Source organism: Ambystoma mexicanum, chromosome 2p (genome assembly GCF_040938575.1).
Source record: "Ambystoma mexicanum isolate Mex_15411 chromosome 2p, UKY_AmexF1_1, whole genome shotgun sequence".
Taxonomy (NCBI): Eukaryota; Metazoa; Chordata; class Amphibia; order Caudata; family Ambystomatidae; genus Ambystoma; species Ambystoma mexicanum.
In genome coordinates, this window is record NC_090923.1 from 1025701518 (window position 1) to 1025726720 (window position 25203).

Genomic DNA, 25203 nt, shown 5'->3' on the forward strand with positions numbered 1-25203 from the left:
AAGGTCCGGGAACCATATCTGCCTCGGCCACGCAGGTGCGACGAGGATCATCCTGCACCGTGACCTCTTGAGCTGGTTGACGAGCCGGATTAGCAGAGGCAAGGGAGGGAACGCGTAGAGGAACAGGCCCTCCCAGGGGAACGAGAAAGCATCGCCCATGCTCCTCGTCTGGGGAAACCTGCTGGCGAACCTCCGGCACTTGGTGTTCGTCGCCGTCGCGAACAGGTCGATCTGGGGTGGGCCCCACCGTCGGAAGAGGCGATCCACCAGATCCTGCCGTAGCTCCCACTCGTGGCACGAGCGCAGCTCCCTGCTGAGTGAGTCGGCGATGGTGTTTTTTATCCCTGCCAGATGAAACGGCACCAGAAAAATCCCTTGGGCGACGGCCCAATGCCACAGGTCCTGCGCCTCCTTGGACAGCGCTGGGGACCTGGTTCCGCCCTGTTTCCTGATGTAAAACATGGTGGTGGTGTTGTCGGTGAAGATCCTCACCACCTTGCCCTTGAGGGACGGAAGGAAGGACCTGAGGGCCCAAAACACTGCACGGAGCTCCAGGACGTTGATATGCAGGGACTTCTCCGTCGGGAGCCAGAGTCCCCTTGCGTGCAGATTTTCGGTGTGCGCTCCCCACCCTTCCAGGGAGGCATCCGTGGTCACAGTCTCCTGGTGGGCTGGGGTCTGGAAGTCCATGCCCGCCGTCAGATGCGCGCGGGTGCCCCACCACCGTATCGCTCGTCGGAAGCTCTCGTCGAGCTTGATCCTTTCCTCGAAGCTGCCCGTCGTCTGGATCCAGCGCGCATCCAGGAATTCTTGCAACGGGCGCATCCGGAGCCTGCACATGGGAATGAGGTAGATGCAGGAAGACATCATCCCGAGGAGGGACTTGATGGACCTCACCTTGGTCGCGTCGGCCACTAACATCCGTTGCACCTTGCCCAAGATGGTCCTGGTCCTCTCCTCCGACGGGGAGGCCAGAAGGGACACTGTGTCGAGCCTCGCTCCCAGAAACAGAGCGACTTGCGCGGGCACCAGGTGGGATTTGGCGTAGTTCACGGAGAATCCCAGGTCCGTGAGGAGTTGGACGGTCCTTGCCGTGTGGACCACGGCGAGCTCCCTCGTCTTGGCGCGGATGAGCCAGTCGTCCAGGTAGGGGTAGACGTGAATCCCCTTGCGGCGCAGCTGCGCCGCCACCGGTGCGAGGCACTTGGTGAATACCCTGGGTGCCGACCGCAGTCCGAAGGGAAGGGCTTTGAACTGGTAATGACGCCCTTGGACCACGAATCTGAGGAATTTTCGGTGCCCCTTTAGGATGGGAATGTGGAAGTAGGCATCCTCCAAATCCAATGACGATAGGAAGTCTCCTTCCTCCAGCTGACCCAGGACGTGCTGGAGGGTGACCATCCGGAACTTCTGCGCCTTGATGAACTTGTTCAGACGTCGCAGGTCTAGGATGGGGCGCCATCCTCCCGTCTTCTTCTTCACGAGGAAGTATCGGGAGTAGACTCCGGAGCCCCGAAGCCTCTTTGGGACGAGTTCGATGGCGCCCTTTCTGAGCATCGCCTTTACCTCCAGGAGAAGTTGAGGGACGTGAAGTTCTTTCTTGGCCACGGGGGGGACGCGCGGGCACCTTCTTTGAAACTCGAGCGCGTGGCCCCGGGCCAGGGCGTCCAGCACCCAACGGTCGGTGGAGATGGACTCCCACACGCTGACGAAGCCCGCCAGCCGGCCTCCCACCGGGGTGCTTCGGTGGGGGCCCGACCCCACGGCCGGTTCAATCCTGCTTGGACGCGGCCTTGCCGCCTTGACCTCCTTGGCGACGACGGCGGGGTCCGCTAGACTTGCCTCGTCCTCTGTAGGCCTCTTGCGACGACGAGCGGGCCGCTTGACGGTAGGAAGCGAAACCGCCGCCGGAACCTTTGGAGGCGCCCTTGCCTCCGCCGCTCCGAAAGGGCGTTCGTCGTTGCTGCAGGACTCCAAGGGCCCTGGCCGTCTCAGTATCCGCCTTGATGGCCTGAAGGGAATCGTCCACCGTCTTCCCAAACAGGTTGTTCCCGTCGAAGGGCATGTCCAGGACTCTGGTCTGGACGTCCTGCCGAAAGTCTGTAGCTTTGAGCCATCCACGACGTCGAAGGCAAACGCCGTTGCCCAGCTGGCGGAACCCAGTGTCGGCGATGTCCGTCGCCACGGTGATGGCGTGGTCCGACGCCACCTCACCTTCCTGCAGGATCTCAAGGGCCTCCGCCCTCTTGTCGTCCGGCAGAAAATCCAGCAGGGGAGCTATCTTGTACCAGAGCTCCCTGTCGTAGCGGGCCACGATAGCCAAGGCGTTGGCCGCTTTAATCGTCGTCGCTGCTGACGAGATGACTCTACATCCCATAGCATCCAATTTCTTTCCCTCGCCGTCCGGCGGGGAAGTTGATGTGGAGGCCGCACCCCCCCCCCGCTTTCTTCCTGGCTGCCGCGGAGACGACGGAGTCCGGGGTAGGCTGCGCCCGGAGGCATAGGGGGGCCGTGTCCGGGACCCGGTACTTTTTCTCGTACCGGTCTCTTCTAGCTGGCGTCGTGGAAGGGTTCTTGAGGAGGGAAAGGCCCTCATCCCAAATGTCGTCCAACAGAGGCACTGCGAGGACCGTCTTCCTCTTGGCCTCGCGCCGCTGATAAAGGAAGCCTTCCTTTTTCTTCTTCTCAGGGCAGAGTTGGAAAAGCTCGGAAGCCCTGGAGATCATGGAGTGGAAAGATCCGATCTCGTCGGGCGGAGAAGCCCTGGTGGGAGGCGACGACGGAAAATCCTCGTCGTATGCCTCGTCGTCCGTACCCGTCGCTGCCGTGTCAGTCCCCGTATCATCCCCTCGGGTGGACGGGGAGGAGGGCTGGACGGGGCGCGATGGTTGAAAAGGAGGTGGTGGATGGATCCTTCTTCTCTTGGTGGGGGGAACACCAGAAGGACCCGGTTCTGGATCCCCCGACGGGAGAGGTTCCTCCGTCGGTAACGGTAGCCTCGTCCTTATCTCGGAGCATAAGGACTGTATGGCCAACAAAATGGCCGCCGAGTTGTCTTGCGGCGCTGGCAGAGGGGAATCCGACGGGCGAGCAGGGGCCCCGTCGGTATCCTCGACGATGTCGTCGTCACCTGCGTCGGGGTCCATTCCGACGGGCTGGCCTTCTTCCACGCCTAGGCCGTGGCTTAAGACCTCGATCAGCTCCTCTTCTGAGGTTGAGGCCGAATCTACGACGACGCCCTGCCCCCCCTTCTTCTTCCCCACGGAGGGTTTCACGGGGGTCCTATCGATGGGCACAAAGGAAGACTCCCTCCGCGGAGGCAGGGAGATTCTGGGCCCTGAGGTCGCCACCACTGGTGTAGCCACCACAGGCTGAGCCAGGGCCGCCGCGACCATTTCGATAGAGGGCTTGGTCGGATGGATCAAGGCCTTCACCACCTTAGGTGCGCTCACCGCCTTATCCTTGAGGGAGGGGGCACTGCCACGCTCCTCCTCTGCCTTAGAGCTCGACCGGGGCCTCTCCAGGAGCTTCGCCGGGTGCTCGGCCTTCCTCTTACCCGACCCAGAGCGTTGGCTCGTGGTTGATGGTGCCGGGGAGGGTGCGCCCTGCCTGGCGCCCGTAGAGCCCGACCGTTCGGCGCTCCCGGTGCCAGCGGACTCGCGGTGCTTGGCCTTATGTTGGGCCCCCGTCGCCGGGGCGCCCTCAAAGGTCTTAGAAGACCGCTCGGATTTCTTCTTCTTCTCGCCAGACGGGCTCTTACCCTCCAGCCAGTTGGCGAGACGTTGATGGCGGTCCTTCATGGTCCGTTCCGACATGTTGCCGCAAAACGCACAGTCCTTATCCACGTGCGTCTTGTCCTCATGAAGGCAGTAAAGGCAGAAAGAGTGTTCGTCCTCCTTGAAGACGTTCTGCAGCTGGCATCCAGGGCAGACCCTGAACAGCTTTCCGGGCGTCGAGCTTCCCTTCTCCTGGGCCATCTCCGAGACCGGGCCTGAGAAGCTTCTGGAGTCCTCCGAAGCGTAGCTCGACGAAATCTTCACCCTTGAGGGGCACAGATGAATCCGACACGGGTCCCCGTTGATCGGATGTAGGATCGGTGGAGCTTGAGGCTCTTTTGACCGAAAGAATCGAAGTTTTTTGTGAAAAAGCGCGAAAAAATAGCACTAACGCTCGAGAGCAATAGCACGAGGATCCCAACACATGAACGTGCGGTAAAAATCTGAAGATGGCTGCCAGAGGCGGTGCTTAGGTAGAGGGCAGTCATTGGCTGTGGTCAGTATGACGCAGAGACCAGTGATTGGTTATTACTACGAAAGACAGATCAGAAACGAAACTGATACTGGTTTTTTCTTTACCGAGGATTCCCAGCCTGACGACGGGGAATATTCATGAGCATGTGAATCCATGCCAGACCCCATGCTGGAGAAACTTATTTTTTTATAGTAGCGGTTATCAATCTCTACTACCAGCCTATGGTCGAGGGACACCCATGTTAGGATGAGACTGCTTATTCCTATGTTAGAGAGATAGCCATTAGGCCCTTTTCTGATTTTGAAAAAAAAAACCTTGAACTACATTTGGGAGTTGGTATGTTCATGAAGCCATCTGTGACATAAATAAGTCCTTTGATGTAGCGGCTGCAACAGTACCCAAATACTTGCTACCTTAACCTAGGACAAGGAAACTATTTCCCTTAAAAGGGTCCAGTTTCTCTCAGTAGAGGTGGAGGGTATGGGGGGTGGGTGTACTAGTATTAGCCTGGAAGTTCTCACAATGGAGTTAGGCCTATTGCGATAATGGGGTGGGGGATGTCCCAGAACTTCAAGACCGGTCTGGGGTGCGACTGACTGTCCCTATGCCACATGACAGAAACCACAGTGGGGTAACCAGGGGATCCTCCCCAGACTGCAGCCAAGCCCAACATCCATTGGATTGAGGTGGCCCAGGTCCCCCGAGTCTTCACCTTGATGGTCCCAGAACAAGACAGGGAACTTCATCACATGCTACACATGAGTGTGTTGTTCAGTAGCGGAACATTACAAACAGGAAAGAATGTTAATTCAGTTACTATGAGCATTCAAAAGTTCATATTTTAAGCTAAGAGACAGGTATAAAAGCCCCATGCCCTCTTTTGTGATCAAGGTTCAGCACATGGCATGTTGCTGTACGCTCCACAACTTGTTGTATAAAGGTATACCCACTCTTGCACCAAGCAGGATAAGACAATTATAATTTTTACATTAAATACAGCCTAAAAGAGTAAACCTGAACAACAATTAAGATGGTTTTACTTCAACCCTAAGCCAGTAAAGAAACTGGCTCACTTTAATGATTTTCAACCAGGTGCCCATTGCAAAACTGCTTAAATAGCAGAGCCACTCCACAGGTTGCACCATCGCATACCCTTTGGGTTTTTTATTTAAGGGCAATTGCTGCTGCACACAGGCATCAGAGCTTTATCCCAGGCTGAACAAATTGTGCTGGTTCACATAGCAGAGCAAGTCCTCAGATAGCACAGATCTTAACTCATCCGTAAATAGCCTCACCATCTGAATTACCACAAATCCCAAAGGTTGAGATCATAGAGCTATATGGCAGGCTACATAGGTGCAAAGGTCTCTTTAGACATCTGGGCTTTACCTCAAGTTACAAAGATATGCATGCTTGGACTCGGATAACAGAAATCCCTCTTGAGTCATACAGAAATGTAAACTAGGATGCCAATAGCTGATGCAGCGTTTGATTCATAGTGAGAGTGGATGGTTCCCTGCAGAGATACCTGCATTCTAAATGATTCAAGGTCAGTGGAGGCTGGTCCATATTTTCTACATCACTATATACAACTAGAAAATTGACCTGTAGCAAGTTATTTGTAAAAATAAGTCAAGCTACAGTGGAATTGCCAGATATATTCTCGATGTCTAAAGCTCATGCACATTATCAGGGGGACAATAGTGCACATTATCAGGGGGACAATAGTGCACATTTTGATTTGGCTGAATGTATATGTAAGATATTGATATGAATTTACTATGGAGTGGTACTGCTAATTGCGAACAGAATGTAGGGAGAAAGATTGGTATTAATGGGTATAGTGACATGAATTTGAATGCAAGTTATTTTTTTCCTTAGGGTGCAGGTTAGCAGGTCACAACAAACTCACAGGCCACACAACTGCAGCAAATTACCATCTCAAATGTACAGTTTTAACATATCGTCATTCTCTCATGCATATTACATCTTCAGGTTTTATCCTGTCCTTGTCTGGTAAGATATGTCTTAAATGGGCCCCAAATGTCTTTTGGTCTACTCGACAAATTGATCGTCCAAGTGTATCCCTCCTCTAGTCCACTTACAAATGTCCTTTCTCTTAAGCACTCCTGGGACGTTAGTACCCTCCTGGATTTGCATTTCAACATTATGCATTTTTTCACTAGTATACAGCCCTTATTAAACAGCCTTCTTATTTTGATGGACACTTTACCTAGGTCCCCCAACAGATATTTCAATGGTGTGAGTAGTGGAGGAACTCCGGTCATTTCATGTAATGCCCCTGATATCTTGTGACAAAAATGTATAATCTTTGGGCAATTCCAGTACATATGTATTGAGTCTGCCCCTCATACCCACATTTAATACATTAATTCATCGTACCAGGATAAAATAGTACTACCCTTGCTGGGGTATAATGTAATTGGTTCAATATTTTAAAATGTTTAAGTCTCAGTCGGGCATTCAGGGCTATGTCTCTAGTCAACAAAAAATATTTTTGCCATTTGGTTTCGTCAATGGTTATTTCTAGATCCCTTTCCCATTTAAGTGTCGCTTTATTTTGCTGCTGATGGCCTGTCTGAATTAACCATACAGTTTGGAAACCAGACCTCTGGGCATCTCTTCTTTTATTATCATTTCTATTTGTGTACAGGGCTCGGGCTCTTGTGGGAAGGATGGTCATTTGCGGCACACTGCCACCTGTATGCGGAAATACTGCAGCAATTTGACAGGGTTATCCACTAGTCTGCGGCGCACTGCCACCTGTATGCAGGAATACTGCAGCAACTTGACAGGGCTATCCACTAGTTTCTCCCTGAATTCCTCTTGAGTTACAAAAGTCCCACCCGGAAACAGCTCACCCAACCTCGTAATTTCCTCGGGGTCCCAGGCTTTCTGTATATCCCAATCATATGTTGGTGATAGCCCAGGGCAATTCCATAATATTATACTACTATTGTACAGTGTATCTATATGTATCCGCCTCCATGCATTAATCGTTGTGCACACCGGGTCGAACGGGCAGGAATCTACATACTTCTCAAGAATTATGGCCTTCAGATCAGTAAGGGCTGCTCCATATCGTTCCAGTGCTAGGTGGGATGGGGCTGTAGTTTGTGAGTACCATTGTCCCGCATATTGTGCCTGTGCTACCATATAGTACAACTCAAAGTCTGCAGCGGCCAGGCCTGCCCTTTCATATGGTTCTGACAGTACCTTCCAACTAATCCTAGGTACCCCATTCCCCCAAACAAATTGTATTGCCATGGATCTGAGTCTGTTGAAAATCCAACACCTTGCCATATCGGGATTGTGGTGAAATAATAAAGCAATGTGTGTACCACTATACTTTTCAATAGACATGGTTTACTGTATAGGGACATCCGGAATTTGGCCCATGCTGCCAGTTTAGTTAACACACTAAGGTAGGCTTCGTGGTTTTCTTCATACAGTGTCTGCTGTTTACATGAGATCAACACCCCAAGGTATTTGATTCTAATCGGGGACCATCTGAATCCTAACAGATCGGGGGTTGCAGTTGTGTTCTTTGTCAATGGAAATAGCCCAGACTTTGTATTGTTTCTCTTGTTGTATCCCGAGTGCATCTTAAATTTGCCCACTTCTGCCATGACTGGTTTGAGGTTTTCTTCAGGGTTACGTAAGTATAGCAGTGTATCATCTGTGTATAGGGATATTATCTGAGGGGCTCCCTCTATATGTATTCCCCTGTGTGAGTGCCATTTGTGCATTCTCTGGGCAGGGGTTCTGTTGCGAGTGCAAATAAGGGCGAGAAAGGGCAACCCTGTCTAGTACCGCGGGCCAGTTCAAACGGTTTTGAAAATGTCCCATTCCAGCGGTTGGGTTTATATATAACAATCAAATATATCTGATAAAGTGATCACCCATCCTGCACTGTTTAAGTACCTCAAATAAGAATGTCCATGAAACTGAATCAAAGGCTTTCTCGGCATCAAGTGACGCTGCTAACGCACTGGCCTCTCGGCTGATCTGTGAAATGATTCCAAATAGTCAGATAAGGTTCAATCCCGTTGATCAGGTGGGGATGAATCCCGATTGGTCTGGATGTACCAGTTGTTGCATATTCGGGAGAAGCCTATTTGCTAGTGTTTTTGCAAAAATCTTGGCATCCGTGTTAAGTAGGGATAAAGGGCGGTAGGACGCCATCTCACTTGGTGGCCTTCCAGGTTTAGGTAGCAGAGTGATGACAGCTTCCGACATCAATGGAGGGAGCCGCCCATTTTAGAGTGATTCTTCCCATACTCTTAGGAGTTTGGGGGCGAGTATTCCCTTATATTCTTTATATAATTGTATGCCAAGTCCATCTGGGCCTGGGGATTTGCCCGAGGCTAATGAGTCTATGGACTCTTCTATTTACCTTAGCTCAATCGGCCCGCCAATTTCTTCCCATCTGCCAAGAGGCCCATGGGGTAGCTCTCGGATAAATATTTTTCTGTTTTTTTCATGTGTGCTTGTATCCGCATTGGCATATAGTGCCTTATAATATTCCCTGAATTCTTCGTTTATTGCCTCGGCGGTCGTTACTAACTGGCCCGCTGTGCCCATAATACCGGTGATGGTTTGGACCCCACACTCGCCCCTGACCACCTCAGTCAACAGTTTCCTAGGTCGGTCTCCCTCCCCATTCCTGCCGGTCTGGGACGGTTGGCCATATACCTTACTTCGTGGTCCGCAGATTCAAAGTGATTCAAAGTGTTGGGCTGCCACGCTGTCTGCTGCTGGACTTTTGCTTTATTTTCTAACACAGACGCTCCATGGACAAAAGGAAGGAGCAGTCTACCAAATTGGAGAAAAATGCCATTCCGTCGCTGTGAAAGCGGACTCATTTTCCCAAAGTAAATATAGACTGCTGTACTATTGCGCCTCTTAGTGGTGTATTGACACTTGTGTATGGGCAGTGCTGATTCTTGTGGGTTGGGCTTGATTGTTATTACGTGCATTGGAGGTAGTGCCAAATCCTTATGGTGCTTTTCTCTATCTGCTTTTTAGATACATTGCTCACGTTTTGGCTCCGCCCCCCACCCTCTTCCTGCCCAGAAGCCTTATTTTTACTTCGCTGCACGCGCATTTTGCACACATATTCAAAGTGATTCAAAGTGTTGGGCTGTTAGGGTGCAGGGTGTGGGGCGTCTAGGTGTGGGGCATCTGTATACGTGTTTAGAATAGACGACTTGTACGCTTCTAGTACATAAGGCAAGGAGGCGTTTCAAGTCGGGGCCGAACAACCAGCAAAGGTCCGCTCTAATCGTACTTTCTTACTAAAATTCATTATTATATTATTCTCATAAAATGATCTATTCTGTGCTTGTGTTATTGCCCATTGCCGCTGGCTACGAGGCACAACACAAACTCTTGCACTACTGATTGTTGAGCCGATTATTAAATACTGAATAAGTGAGGTGGGGCTGTTATGAGCGCACAAGGAAATCTAACAGTTTACGCTTGCTACACCAAACACATTGTAGGTGTTACGTATTTTCATTAAGACATGGCTGATGGCTTAAGAAGTAGGCAGAAACTTTTCAAAGATCAGACTCCATCAAATACTGTCATGGTCACCGCAAATGTAGAATTAGATGATTCTGGCCAACTTAATTTCTCAGATGACGAACAATTGGAAGAAGAGGCCTCTTGCAAAGTTAAATTAACCTCTCTCATAACACTGCTATGTACTGCAGAAGCCCTGGCTACTAAGATGTTACAAATTCATGCTGCATATCTGAATGAGCCTAGCCTTCGATCTTTATTGTTATTGTTATTTTGCATTTATATAGCGCCTTATATACCATTGGTATGGTCTGAAGGCGCTGGTAGGTTGAACACCCTTGGGAACCGAAGTTCGGGTCAGTAGAGAGAGTGAAGAGAGTTAAAAGGTGCGTGTGCGCACCAGGTATGTGTGTAGCTGGTGCGGAGTTCATGTGGTAGCTGCTTCTTAGTGGTAGGTGTGGTGGTTGAGAGGTCAGGAGAATGTGTTCGCTCTGGCAGAATTTATCCGGTTTGAGTGTGGCTGCGTTGGGACTGAGGAGAAACGCCTGGCTGGAGGTGTTAAACCAGCAGTGTTTACTTAGAGTGATGGGGAGTGAGCGGGAGATGTTGATATGAGAACAGTTATACCGAATGGTGTCATAGTATCCCTGTGTTCTATTTGAGTGGTGGTGTAAAGAAGAGAGTAGGCGTGGGGTGTGGTATGATGTACGTACTTTCAAATGTTCCCGCGTACCAATGCATATTATGTACGTCACGCAATTTTTGCGATCAGGTCTGTTCTATGCATTTTATTCATTTCAGGCGTTCAAGATTGTCCTACACACTTCTGCCTGCTTGACACACTCGCGCATACTAGTTCACCTTGCATGCTCTAGTCTATCCCTCATTTTCCAGTGTGCTTCACGCATGCTCTCATGTATTCCACACGCATGCCCTCCCGCCCTCCCCGCGCATGCACTCCAGTCTACCCCGCGCATGTACTCCTGTCTGCCTATGCACTCATACGCTCTGTATACTCTTCTGCTCTGTACGCTCATCCGACCTACACACTCATCCGACCTACACACTCATCCGATCTACACACTCATCCGATCTACACACTCATCCGGTCAACATACACGCATCCGCTCCACACACGCATCCGCTCCACACACGCATCCGCTCCGCACACGCATCCGCTCCACACCTTCGTCTGCTCCACACCTTCGTCTGCTCCACACCCCTTCCGCACCACATATACTCGTCCGCTCTACATACATTCATCCGCTACATACAGTCCGCTCCACATACGCTCATCCGCTCCACACACTCGTCCGCTCCCCACACCCATCCGTTCCACACACCCGTCCACACACTCGTCGGCTCCATACACTCGTCCAATCCACACACTCATCTGGTCTATCCACTCATCGGCACAACATACTACTCGTCCGCTTGATATATTACTCGACCGCTCTACGTATTCGTCCGTTCCATGTATTTATCCGCTCCACGTACTCATCCGCTCCACCCATTTGTCCGTTCCACACACACATCTGTTCTACGAATTTATCCGCTCCACGTACTCACCCGCTCCACACACTTGTCGGCACCACATTCACCCACTCCACATATTTATCGGCACCACAGACTCATCCATTCCATACACTCATCCGCTTCACCTACTCATCCGCTCCACACATTGGTCCGCTCTACGTACTCGTCCGCTCTATGTGCTCCGCTCTGCGTACTCGTCCGTTCCACTCATTCATCCATTCTACGTATTCGTCGGCTCTGTTCTACATTCTCGTCCGTTCCACACACTTTTCCGCTCTACGTACTCATCCGCTCTGCTCTATGTACTCGTCCGTTCCACACACTCAATCGTTCCACATCTTTAACTGGTCCAATATACTCAGCCGCTCCCCACACACTCAGCCGCTCCCCACACACTCAGCCGCTCCCCACACACTCAGCCGCTCTCCACGCTCATTCTCTCTACATGCTTGTTTGCTCATACACGTTCGTCTGGTCAAAACGTTTATCCAGTCTATACGTTCGTCCGTTCAGTATAGTCAACAGTTCTAGCGCCCTTCAGCATTCTATTCGTTTCTCTGTATTTTCGTACTCATCCACTCTACACGTACTCATCAACTCTACACGCTCGTCCGCTCTACACACCCAACCACTCTACACGCTCATTGGCTTTAGTATGTTCATCTATTCCATCCGATCTCCATTCCCATTTGATCTATCTAGTCGTCTGTCCTTCCATTCATGCACTCATACACTTATTCGATTCATCTGTTCTATACTCTTTATCCATTCTAACTATTTCATCTATGTCATTCACTACTTTCCCTCCTCATTCATTACGTCCATTTCATCAGTTTAGATCTCCTTACTTTCATAATGATTTATTCCTATTATCCACTTCACTGTTTTGATCTACATTACTCGTTTATTTCTGTTTGTTTTCTAGTTTACATTCGGGTTTATTAGCTGTCAATTTCTCGCTTCAGGTAGTTTGTTGGGTCGGTGTTATTGTGATGATGCTAGTTTGGAAAACCGGTTGGTTTTAGGGAAAGAGACAGGTTTTCAGTAGTTTGTGGAAGGACGTTAAATCCTCAGTTAAGCGGATGTGGGGTGGGAGCGAGTTCCACAGGGTTGGGGCTAGGGCTGAGAATGATGAACCGCCCAACCTGACTGAGTTTGTCTTAGGAATTACTAGGAGGCCGGCTGAGCTTGATCTTAGGGTGCGAGTGGGATGATAAGGTATTAGCTTGTCTTGAAGATATTGAGGTCCAGTTTTATGCAGTGCTCGATGGGAGAGGCATAAGGTTTTGAAGGCCACCCCACGAGCTACGGGAAGCCAGTGCAGTGTCTTAAGGGCTGGGGATACGTGGTCTCTAGGACCAAGCGCAAGTAGCATTTTGGATGCCGCGTTTTGTGCCCTTGGGAGTTTATTCAGTTGGTAGGCATGGATTCCGAGGTATAGGGGGTTTGTGTAGTCCAGTCTTGATATAACGATTGATTGGACCGCGGAGCGTCTGTTGGGAAATGAGAGCTATGGAAAGATGCGCCTGAGGTTTTTAAGGCGGTAGTGGCAGGACTTTGAGACATTGTTGACTTGATGCGATAGTGTTAGGTCAGAGTCCAGGGTGCATCCAAGATTTTTCACTGTGTCGGAGGGTGTTGGTGAGTTGGCCAATGCGGGTGGCCAGGGTAGTGGGTGCGGAAGAAGATTGGAGTTGCCGCAAACCATGATTTCTGCTTTGGAGGGGTTTAACAAGAGGTGGCTTTGGGTCATCCAGCGTTCTATGTTAAGGAGGCAGGATGCCAGGTAAGGTCGGGAGTTGGGTTTTGAGTTCAGGAATTTTAGAATTAGTTGAGTGTCGTCGGCGTAGTTGTAACACAGGATGTTGTGAGAACGAATTATTGGTTGGAGGGTGATCAGGTAGAGATTGAACATGAGGGCGGATAGACATGCTCCTTGTGGGACTCCCGTGTCGACTGGTCGGGCTTGGGAGGTAAAGCTGGAAAGTGTTGTTGTTTGGTGCCTGTCTTTGAGGAATGAAGCTTTCCATTTAAGAGCGGTTCCACAAGTTCCTAGGGAGTGGAGGCGGTCAAGGAGGATTGAGGGATTGATCGTGTCAAAGGCGGCCGATAGGTCGAGAAGGATTAGTGCGGCGCATCCCGCGGAGTCTGCTGTCATTTTAAGGTCATCCCAGATCGAGGTTAGGGTAGTTTCAGTTCCGTGACGTGTTCTGAAACCTGATTGGACGGGGTCTAGGAGATTGTTGGCTTCGACAAAGGCATTTAGTTGAGAATAGGCGGTTCGGTCAATGAGTTTGGCAAGGAACCTGGTGTTTGAGATGGGGCGGTAGTTTTTGGGCTCGAGAGGGTCGAGCAAGGGTTTTTTAATTAGAGGTTTGACGTGCACCATTTTGAATGCGTCTGGAAAGATACCGGAGGAAAGGGAGGCATTTATGATAGATCTTGCATGTTCGCCTGCGCAGGTGGAAGCAAAAATTTCTTTAAGGGTTTTGGCTGGGCAAGGGTCCAGTGGTGATCCAGATGGTTTGCGGGCAGAAGTTTGAGAAATTGTTCTGGTGATATTGGACTAAAGGATTTGAACGTTGGTTGCGTGGAGGTCGCAGCTGATGGGCTGGCCGGTAGGGGCGGAGGATTGCCTGGTGGCTGTGGGAGAGCCAGTTTGGTGGTTAGAGTTTTTGTCCTTTTGATAGCCGTGGTGTAAAAATGGAGGGAGAGTGAGTCACACAGTGATTGTAACGGGGTCGGGACGGTCGTGTTACAAGCCGGATTGGTGAATTCGGAGATGATTTTGTGAAGTTCTTTGCTTGGGTTATTGCAATTTAGGATTTGGGTGTTGTAGTGGGCTTTTTTTGCTTTCCGGATTTCGGCCTTGTACCGATACAGGTGTCGGGCCAAGGTGGTCCTGCTCTCGTGGGTTTCTCTTTTTGCCATTTACGTTCTAGGTATTTGTATTGTCGTTTAGTGGTCTTCAACTCAGGAGTGAACCATCTGGGGAAAAGGCCACGGCGGGTTGATGGTTTGCATGAGGGTGTGAGCCGTGTTAGAGATGCGTTGAGCCATGTATCAAAGGCTTCAGGGGTTAGTTGGTTGTTGAGGCGGCAGGTAGGTGGTGGAGACTGGAGGAGTGCCTCGGCTAGGTCTGGGGTGATTATTAGTTTTTTCCAGCATTTGTGTAGATTCGGAGGTTCAGATACGGGTACCGGAAAGGGGTCGGGTGCGTGGATGGCGAACGAGAGAATGAAGTGATCGGACCAGATGATAGGGGTGGGGGGCTTTAGATGAATCAAGGTGTTGGAGCTAAAGATGGCATCAAGAGTGTGTCCTTTATAGTGAGTCGGGCCGTTTATGTGGGGTTGGAGATTAATTGCATCTAAACCGTCAACCAGGGAGTGTGTCATGGGGTTGGTGGGGATGTCGAGCCATATGTTGAAGTCTCCAAGAAGGGTGAGGTTGGGATGGTTTAGTTGGAGGGTGGCAATAGAATCGCAAAGGTTGTTTGCGAAATGTCCATCGTAGCCAGGGGGCCTGTAGATTATTAGGAAGCTGTGTGAGAGCGACGGGGAGAGGGATAGTTTAACAAGGAGAGATTCGCAGGATGGAATGGAGGGTTGGTTGTCGATGATTGAGGCGCGGAATAGAGATTTGAAGACAAATGCTACCCCCACCCCTCCTCTGGACGGACGGTTCAGTGGGATGAGGGAATAGTCAGGGGGAAAGGCTTCATTAGCGATTGGGCCGAGGTCGTCAGAGAACCAGGTTTCGGTGATGAAAGCTAGGTCTGGTTTGACAGAGGCGAGGACGTCAAAGATGCAATGTCTGTTTTTTTCTACAGATCGGGCGTTAAATAGGATACAGTTCACATCGGCGGCCATGGGTGGTCTCGGTGCTGGAGCAGGATGGGGTGGTGGGGGAGATGGTGGAGGGAGAGGGGTAGGGTGGGTGATGCTGGATGGGAATAGCAGGCAAGCAGAAAATTTGGCAGGCTTCGGGCGGGGTTGGGTGGCTGCGTGTGATAGGATGTTCGGGTTTGGGTTGGGGGATTTGAAGGTGGGGTGTGGGCGGTTAGGAGTTTCAGTTGTAGTTGATGAGAAGTCATGGGAGAGGGGTTTCAGGAAGGGAGAAGCCACGGGGGAAGGAGGAGATTGCGGGAGAGAGGTGGTGGGTCGAGACAGGGAAGGCAAGGAGTGCTGAGAGATTGAGGGGGACCAGGAACGTTTCCTCTTTAGTTTCTTTGCTGCGGCTGGTGTGTGAGAGAGGGTAGTGGGGTCAGAGGGGGAGGAGGAAGCAGCTTCGGTTCTTGCTAGGGCTAGGCGTGCAGTTTTTAGGGAGAGGAAAGGGTGCGGTCGGGGAGGAAGGTGGCAGGGGTATGAGAGCAAGGCGGGGGCTGGGTGATTGCAGGGATGGGTGTGCCAGGTATGATAGTGGGGGGAGCAGGTATGGGTAATGCTGGTGGGTTGGGCGAGGAGTTCGGGGGATGAGTGGTCTTAGGGTGAGTGGCTCGCCATCGTGCCCCCCTTGCTTGGTGTTTGGAGAGGGGAATGGCAGGGAGTGCGAAGGAGGGTCGGGTGATTTGGGAGGGGGGGGACGGGAGTGAAGGCAGACCGGAGAGTGGGGGTGGTCCACGGCGGTCGTTTCTGACAGACTCTGGTGGAGTGGGTGCACTCATGATTGGTATGAGTTTTAGGTTGATTTAGGAGGGCTTTCTGATTGTAGTTCTAAGATCGGAGGTGACACGCTTTTAGGCACAGTTCCAGGTTCAACCTCTCAAAGATGATACTAGACTATTTAGTGCTTTCTAGATACGGTTGTAGACAGAGATGATATTAGTTTATTGGGAGCACTTCTAAGTTCGCTGTTCACAGAGAAGATATTCAGTCAGCCTCTAGATTCAATTTGCTTAGAGTGGGTATTATATTATTAGTCACCGTTTTGAATTCTACATTACACAGCTATACTGTTAGTTATACTAATAGGATTGAATAGAGCACGCTAGTTGGTGGACTTCTTTCAATTCACCTTTATACTGGGGGAGTATTAGGCATGGATCTAAATCAACTTTGTATTAGATTATTAGTTACCGTTTCACAGGCACGTTTCTAAATTCAGAGAGAGGCTATTGGGCACATTTCAAATGCAACTTTCTCAGAGAGGCTATTGGGCACAATTTCTAAATACACACCTATGCTAAAGGGTACACTTCTAAAATGCAACTTTTCTCAGAGAGGCTATTGGGCACAACTTCTAAATACACACCTAGGCTAAAGGGTACACTTCTAAATGCAACTTTTCTCAGAGAGGCTATTGGGCACAACTTTTAAATGCACACATAGGCTATTGAGCACACTTCGAAATGCTATAGGGTACACTTCTAAATGCAACTTTTCTCAGAGAGGCTATTGGGTACAACTCCTAAATACACTTATAGGTTATTGGGCACAGCTTCTAAATGCTGTTGGGCTCAGAATAGGGTACACTTCTAAATGCAACTTTCCTCGGAGAGGCTATTGAGCACAACTTCTCAATAGACACACAGGCTATTGGGTACACTTTTAGGTGCAACTTTTCCGGGTGGCTATTGGGTATACCTTCTAAATGCAGCTTTTCTCAGAGAGGCTATTGGGCACAACTTCTAAGTGCAGTTTTTCTCTGAGAGGCTATTTGGCACACCTTCTGAATGCACACATAGGCTATTGAGAACACTTCGAAATGTAACTTTCCTCAGAGAGGCTATTGGGCTCAACTTCTAGACACACACATAGGCTATTGTGCACAGCTTCTAAGTGCTGTTGGGCTCAGAAAGGCTATAGGGTACACTTCTAATGTAACTTTTCTCAGAGAGGCTGTTGGGCACAACTTCTAAATACACACATATGGTGTTGGGTACACTTCTAAATGCACCTTTTCCTCAGAGAGGCTATTGGGTGCAACTTCCAAATGCAACTTTCTCAGCTTTTCCTCTGAGAGGCTATTGGGCACAACTTCTAAATACACACATAAGCTATTGGGTACACTTCTAAATGAACTTTTCTCAGAAGAGGCTATTGAGCACAACTTCTAAATGTAACTTTCCTCAGAGAGATTATTGGGCACAACTTCTACATACACACGTAGGCTATAGGGTACACTTCTAAATGCAACTTTCCTCAGAGAGGCTATAGGGTACACTTCTAAATGCAACTTTTCCTCAGAGAGGCTGTAGGGTACACTTCTAAATGCAACTTTTCCTCCGAGGGGCTATAGGGAACACTTCTAAATGCAACCTTTCCTCAGAGAGGCTTTGGACAGAACTTCTAGATGCACACATAGTCTATAGGGTACATTTCTAAACGCAACAGGGTACACTTTCTCAGCAAGGCTATTGGGCACAACTTCTAAATGCAACTTTCTCAGCAAGGCTATAGGGTACACTTTTAAATGCAACTTTCCTCAGCAAGGCTATAGGTACACTTCTAAAATGCAAGTTTTCTCAGCAAGGCTATTAGGCGCAATTTCTAAAAACAATTTTCTCAGCGAGGCTATAGGGTACACTTCTAAATGCAACTTTCTCAGCAAGGCTATAGGGTACACTTCCAAATGCAACTTTACTGAGCAAGGCTATTGGGCGCAACTTCTAAATGCACACATAGGCTATAGGGTACACTTCTAGATGCAGTTTTCTCAGAGAGGCTATTGGGCACAACTTCTAAAAGCAACTTTCTAAGGGAAGCTATTGGGCACAACTTCTAGATGCACACATAGGCTATAGGGTACACTTCTAAATGCAACTTTCCTCAGCAAGGCTATAGGTACACTTCTAAAATGCAACTTTTCTCAGCAAGGCTATTGAGCGCAACTTCTAAATGCAACTTTCTCAGCAAGGCTATAGGTTACACTTCTAAATGCAACTTTCCTCAGCAAGACTATAGGTACACTTCTAAGATGCAACTTTTCTCAGCAAGGCTATTGGGCGCAACTTCTAAATGCAACTTTCTCAGCAAGGCTATAGGGTACACTTCCAAATGCAACTTTTCTCAGCAAGGCTATTGGGCGCAACTTCTAAATGCAACTTTCTCAGCAAGGCTATAGGGTACACTTTTAAATGCAACTTTCTCAGCAAGGCTATTGTGCGCAACTTCTAAATGCAACTTTCACATGCAGAGGGCAGAGTTTCTGAATGCAAATATAATTAATTTACGGTGGTGATGCTTTGTTAGTTGAGTGGTAGGGTAGTATGGCGTGAAGTAATTGCTTCTGGCCCCGCCCTTTCCACACTTACTTGATGTTGGCTTCTTGCTTCTCCTGCTGATACCTGCAGATACAACCTGGAGCCGTCTCTGTAGGAGCCGTCGTTTGCCTCAGGTCCTTAGCCGATAGGCTGCCGGGCAGAGGGCTGCCCTGGGGGGACTGGTAATGAGTGCAGATCTTCTGGTCAGGACCTATCAGGGGAGGAGGCAGGCTGGGAGGCGGGTCGGGAGGGCAAGAGAGCGCGAGGCCGGGACAAGCTACAGTGCACGCAGGTGCAGGGGGCCTCTACAGGGGCTGGATGGAGTCAAGATCGGGGCCCAGAAGGGTCTTGGGTGTGCTGCACTCACCTCGATGCGTCCAGATGGAAAGTGGCGCTCGAGGTGAGTTGCAGAGGCCTAGTTCCTACAAGGAATTCAGGTAGCCTATCAGGGGAGGGGGCGGGCTGGGAGGCGGGTCGGAAGGGGAAGAGAGCGCGAGGGCCGGGACAAGCTACGGTGCACGCAGGTGCAGGGGGCCTCTACAGGGGCTGGATGGAGTCAAGATCAGGGCCCAGAAGGATCTTGGGTGTGCTGCACTCACCTCGATGCGTCCAGATGGAAAGTGGCGCTCATCAAGCAAGCCTACTACGTTTACCGTAAATGATATGCACCACAATGTAAACAAACCTGTTAATAATGTGGACTGTCTGTCTAATAAAGGGTCAAAATCGATGATTGACCTAGAATGTTTTGATAATCAAATTGCTGACTGCTCTATGCTGGCCCCGGCAATACACGCTGAATTAGGTAGGCGCAAAAGGCTTTTGCTAGGCCCATCTACGCCTGTCCCTCAGCATATATCGGGCATAGAAAATGTTTATTTATTTTATTTTTTATTTGATTAACTCCAAATCTTTCCAGAAAATCAAGCTCATGGAACAGGAACTGGAGCGTCAAACACCCAAAATTGAGATTGTCTGGGGACAGAGGCTATTATGCGGCCTGCGTTGTTAGAGGACTCATTTACGCGAATTTCCCAGTAATGACCTGTATACTGAACTTACTCGATAGGGGTCATGAGCAAACGCACTGGGAGATTCGCATCATGAGAGATTCCCTGACAGAGATGACTGCAAAGCTAAGTAAAATCGAGGGATAATTATTCAACTGTGATGCAATTGCTGCTCTGACAGCCAATCCACGACATACAGTGGGGACATGGCGTCAAAAGCATCACAAACTCCCGATTGGACCTGCTCCTCAGGGCCAGAGATTACCTCTCATACTGCAAATTCAATCCTTAATAATATAAAGGAGAATTGATTGGGGGCTACTGTTAGGCAGAAACCTGTGCAGTTCCCTTAGGGACCACTGCAAAAGATTTAAGACTACAGGTGTTGGCAGTAAACCCACTTGGTAGCAGTCCGTACCAGCCAGATTTACCTGGTAGCTGTGGCTGAGCAGTCAGGCTTCCCTCAAGAAGAGTTAGGCAGTATGCAAAGTATACACAATAGGCACTCAGATACAACAATACAAGCAAACACTGACCAGAACTTTGGTATCAAAGTATATAATTATTTATTTAAAAACACACTGTTGAAAACACTCCAGCACTCTTATTGTAAAATATTCTAAACACAGTTACTATTATAATATATACACCCCTTTTTCCTTATCAGATAAGTCACTGTAAAACACCACTTATTTTCATACAGAGGTGAGCGCTTAACTAGATGGCACTCCAATAAGTTTGTGAGAAAGGGAGGGAAAAAGACAGAATATGGAAAGGTACACCACTCTAAGGTTCAGGAACACCGTTAGCAAGGCAGAAGAGCAAAAGTCACTGGTGAGCCAAAGGCTGGGCCCACTCTTAGAGAGAGCACAGCACAAATGCGCCCAAGATCACACAGTTACACTAGGCTTAGAAAGTCTTGCAGAGGGTTCAAAAAGAGTTTAGAGAGGCTTAGGAAAGTTTAGCCAGGGTGTCCCAGGCTAACCCAGGTTCGAAAGCCGGGGACTAAATCTACCCCGTACAGTCGGTAGCAAGAGAAGCCAGGCGGGACACAGTACTTTAAATGGGAAGGATCCTCCAGCGGTGGCAGTTGTTCCTGGTAGTGGGTGCAAGTTGCGTCTTCGTCCAGGGGAAGAGAAGATCTCGACTTGGAGGAAAGATGAAGGTCGTTGCACTACCAGGGCAGAAACCGGCCGCAGAGTTTTCCGGTTAAAGGTGGTACCTTTGTTTCGCAGTCGTGGTAAAATGTGGTATCCCGGTTGCTGGGGTGCTTGGCACAGGCAAGGCGGCCACGAGGTATGTCGGGAAGGCGAAAAGACGGTGAAACTGGTTATCCCCACCAGTCAAAGGAAGAAGACTCTCCGGCGGCAGATCTCCTCTGTCATTGGGAAAAAGTGGTGAGACGGTCCAGCAGGGCTCCACCGATGGTGGTGTCGTGGCAGGTCGGCTCAGATTCTCATCCGTCGGATTCTTAGGTCCTGTGGCGACTTCTGAAGTTCCAGTCCCCAAAGCCCTGCTTTTATGCAGCAAACCCCCATTCACTCAGCCTAGCTGTCACTCAAACATGCTAAGTGGTGAGCCGGCCGGCTCACCACTTGGGCCAATCAGGATGGAGTGCGACTTGAGTTGCCTAGGCAACTCAGTCCAGGGTGCCTAAATTCCCCTCCACCCCTCCTAAGTACCCCAGACAGAGTGGCACCACTTTGGAGGGCTTCTGTGGAGAAGCCCGCCAAAAAGTGGAACAAAGGGCTCAACTTGGGTTGGAGTCACAGAAGAGAACACAAACGCCATTTTAGAATCAAGTTTTGGCAAAAAATACCAACCGGAGAATTAATATTAATTAAATAAACCAGCGGTATGTTCGAGGCTACCGTAAATAATTAAATACAGATAGTAGCCTAACACAATGGGAAATCCCATAGGAAAATATTCGTGGTTGAATATAAAAAGTAGTATCCACTGCCCCCAGCCAAAACTCGATCAGGGGGGACGGAGACGTGCCCCCTCGACTAACAGACCCTGGGGCAATCGAATTGCCCCAGCCAGTACGTCCACAATATGATGGTTTGTACTGGTTCTGTTCAGAATTTAAGACTAGTAAAGTCAATGGTGACTTTACATGCCCTGGGAGACAGTAGTCAGTCCCAGGTTATGGAGTCTATACTGGAGGGTCACTATGACACCCCTGTGTCACTGCACTGAGGGTGCTGTGTAACATACATCACAAAAACACATGAAGCCCTATGGAGTAAAAGACCCCATAGCCCATTAAACACATCTAGATTCAAAGAAACACTCCCAAATCATGTCCAAGAGTGAGGGTAAAAGAGTCTCACTCTTGGCAGGAGAACAAAATAAACCCCAAAAATCCAGCAAAGCTGCTGGGGGACTCACTAGGTTAGGAAATTCAGCCTAAACAGAGAATTCTCCCTAACAGCTACCAGGGGAGTTGCTAGGTCTGGAAAAGACCCGGGGCTAAGCTGATGTCAGAACTGTTGGGACTGGGGGCTAGCTAGTCTTTTGGCTGTAGCTCCTGAGATTCTATCCGGGGCTACAACCAAAAGATCAGGGGCTATAGCCCCCTTAGCCCCCCCCTAGCAACGCCCCTGACAGCTACCCACCGGTTATGCTCACCTGGTCTCTGCGGGGACGTTGGGGCACGGTTGCAGCCCTCCCAGGAAGTAGGACCCCCCCCAATCTGCTTCCTCCCGCTGCAAATAGGCTGTGGGCTGCTGCGATGAATTGGAACCCTGCTCCTGAGTAGATATGAGAGGACGTATGTTTACTGGCCTGCGAGTGAATTCCCTCTCAAACCTTTCCTACCATAGCATGGTGAACATGCATCATCCCAATTAAGGCTCACCTGTAGATTATTAATGGTGAACTCTCCGTCCTGCTACTTCTGGCAGGGGCGCATGTAGAATGAGGACAGATTTCCTTTACTGGTCCTTTATATGTGGTGTCCAGTCCAGCTGCGATAATTCCACGTCTTTCTGGTAAGTGTCTTTCTGTTTTCCATTTGTTGAAGTATTGGTATTGTCTTGTTCACAGCCTTTTATCAGCTCTGTAACAATGTCTATCTTTCTCCCCAAATAGGTGTGATTGCGGTCCAGCAGAGCAACAGAGCCCGAGGTGCCTCCGGTTGAGGAGCGGAAGATCCTGCAGCGGTCTGGCAGCAGGTAAGTGAGCTTTTAAGGACAAGCGCAAAGAAATTTGCAAGAGCAACCTTAAACTGCAGGTTTGTATGTCTAACCTTGCCTTTTGTCCTTTTACAGGGTCCGTCTTCGTGGAAGAAGAAGATGTCGTGCTGCGGAGCCCAGAGCCGAAGTCCTGCGTGTCGGAAGATGATGAAGATGTCGTGCTGCGGTTCTGCGTGCCGGAGATGGAGAAGATGTCGTGATGCGGTTCCACGTGACAGAGATGGGGAAGGTGTCGTGCTGCGGTTCCGCGTGCTGGAGATGAAGAGGTGAACATTGGTTGCGACAAACAAAAGTCACATGCAAAAGAAATGCCCCCCCAAACAAATAAAATAAAAGTTAATGTTAATCTAATTGTGGAAAATAAGTCTCCAGATTCAGACCTTAAGCCATTGGTAATTTGTGAAGACTGAGGTTTCGACACCCTCTCATGTAATCAAACACAAATAATACGATCTATCCTCATTTTTTCCAATAACTGGCATTAAGAGAGCTACAAAAATAATTCTAGGAACAGATACTAAAATTGTCCCACTGAACAAGGGAACTCAATTAATTGGCTCTGAGGCTAAGCGTTTACCTTTGAAGACTGCTCCTACTAACCAGCCCATACATCCCCCCACTGATGGGGAACTCAATGTTGAACAGTAATCCAAGTAAAAAGGGTAACATTGATTAAGATGGAGACAAAGACTCCGAGGCCTCAACTTGCCTTGTTTGCTTCGGGAGGAAATTATATTATTGACAAAAAATCTGAACCCCCCCCCCCCACACCTTCCATTGTACTGACCCATGAGACATCAACCATAATGGGATGGGAGGTTAACACGACAGCAGATGGCAATAGCGGCCTAAATCACTCTCACATGCTCAAAATATTTTAAAAAATACCTTTGTTACGAACATGGTGATCAGACGACAGACTGGATAAAGCTGAACTCAAATAATCCCAATCGAATGAGATGTAATGTTTACTCTCTCGTTATTGTAAAAATTGATATGGGACTCGGGAAGATTTTGCCTACATAGGATTAACGCCTCATTTATTTAATTCTTTTGATGAGGCAATAATATTGCTAGAAACTCCCATGCCACATATTGAGACAGCTATGGATGCTGCTTCAAGTGGATTGTCGGCACACCTAAATGAGGTCTTAATTAGATAATTTACTGCTTTGGCTTCTGCAATAAAAAATATTCCTTGGTTAGAATCCCACATCAACAAACCATCAGGTCCAAAAGAATTACCTCTAGGACGGTAGCATGGATCAAATTGCAATTATATCTTGGAATGTATGTGGTTTTAAGAACTTTTGTATGGGTTAAAGAATTTAAAAAAAGTCATAAAAACCAGCGATTATGCTTTTGCAAGAGACAATGCATAGCTCACAAATACATCTTGAAGGATATACATCACACATTCAATTGGCAAAAAAAGGTATTATGGGGAGACTGTGTGGAGGTCTAGCGGTACTGATAAATTGTGCCTGTAATATTTCATCCCGTACAATATATAGTGATGATGCAATTTTGGCTGTCCACCTCAACTTTCGAGGAGACGCCATAGGATGCGTCCTGATTGTATGCATATATTGGAATAGAACGGTCCAACTATTTGATAATATCGTTGACCAACTCAACTCTATTCTTGAACAAGTCCTTAGCCTCAATCCCCATATTACAATTATAATAGGGGGTGATTGTACTGCCATTTGTGCCTCCTCGATACAAGACAACCTGGGTAATTATATGTTGGCATCACTCTCAAATGGACAGAGATGGGTTGACCTTTTGTTAGAATGGGATCTTTAAATGGTCCAGCATGACACGACCAAGTATAATTATAACTGGGCTTGAGTAAATAATCAATCTCTTATTGATTACTTTTACATCTCTTCATCATTATTTGTATTAACAGAACAGATTTTTATATCTAATCCCCAATGTGGTGATCATATGATAATCAAACTGGTGCTGTCGATTTCTTGCACCCGATTTAAACCTGGTATAGGACTCGCGTTATTAGAACCAGATAGACACAAACTCACAGTTAGATGGAATCCAAAAATGTGTTGGCTATTACTTAAGCGAATTAAATCTGATCCAGCCATCAAACTGAACATAACTACCTCAGGTTGCTCCATTGGTGAGTTAGAAGAGTTTAATCAGAGGCGATTTGAACATCATGTGACTAACATCGCTTCTGAATCTAGGAATGATCTGCCGCCTGTCAAGCACCAACACCGATATAATGTTACTATTGCACTATTAAAATCAGCAAAAGACAAACAGCTTAGACAGCTACATAGATCAAACGCTTCACTACCTGATTTTCTTAATCAAATTAAATATAACCGACAGATATATAAGAATAAAATAAAGAATATAAAACATCAACTTTTCATTGCAGATAATCAACAAATGATGTTTAACTTGATAAAGCATGACAACAGGCAGA

General features: G+C 48.6%; 1 protein-coding gene across 4 annotated transcripts in view; it reads right to left on the bottom strand.

Annotated features, from left to right (window-relative positions):
- Window positions 1–25203, bottom strand: part of PACS1 (phosphofurin acidic cluster sorting protein 1) — a 2791059-nt gene that overhangs the window by 336849 nt on the left and 2429007 nt on the right. Inside the window, exon 22 of one of the 4 annotated variants that reach the window (XM_069644891.1) lies at window positions 21739–23000. The exons of the other annotated variants lie outside the window; for them this stretch is intronic. Within the exon in view, the coding sequence (XP_069500992.1) occupies window positions 22594–23000 (407 nt within the window). The 3' untranslated portion in view covers window positions 21739–22593. Of the gene's footprint in view, window positions 1–21738; window positions 23001–25203 lie in introns of those variants that run through there. 4 annotated transcript variants of the gene reach the window in all.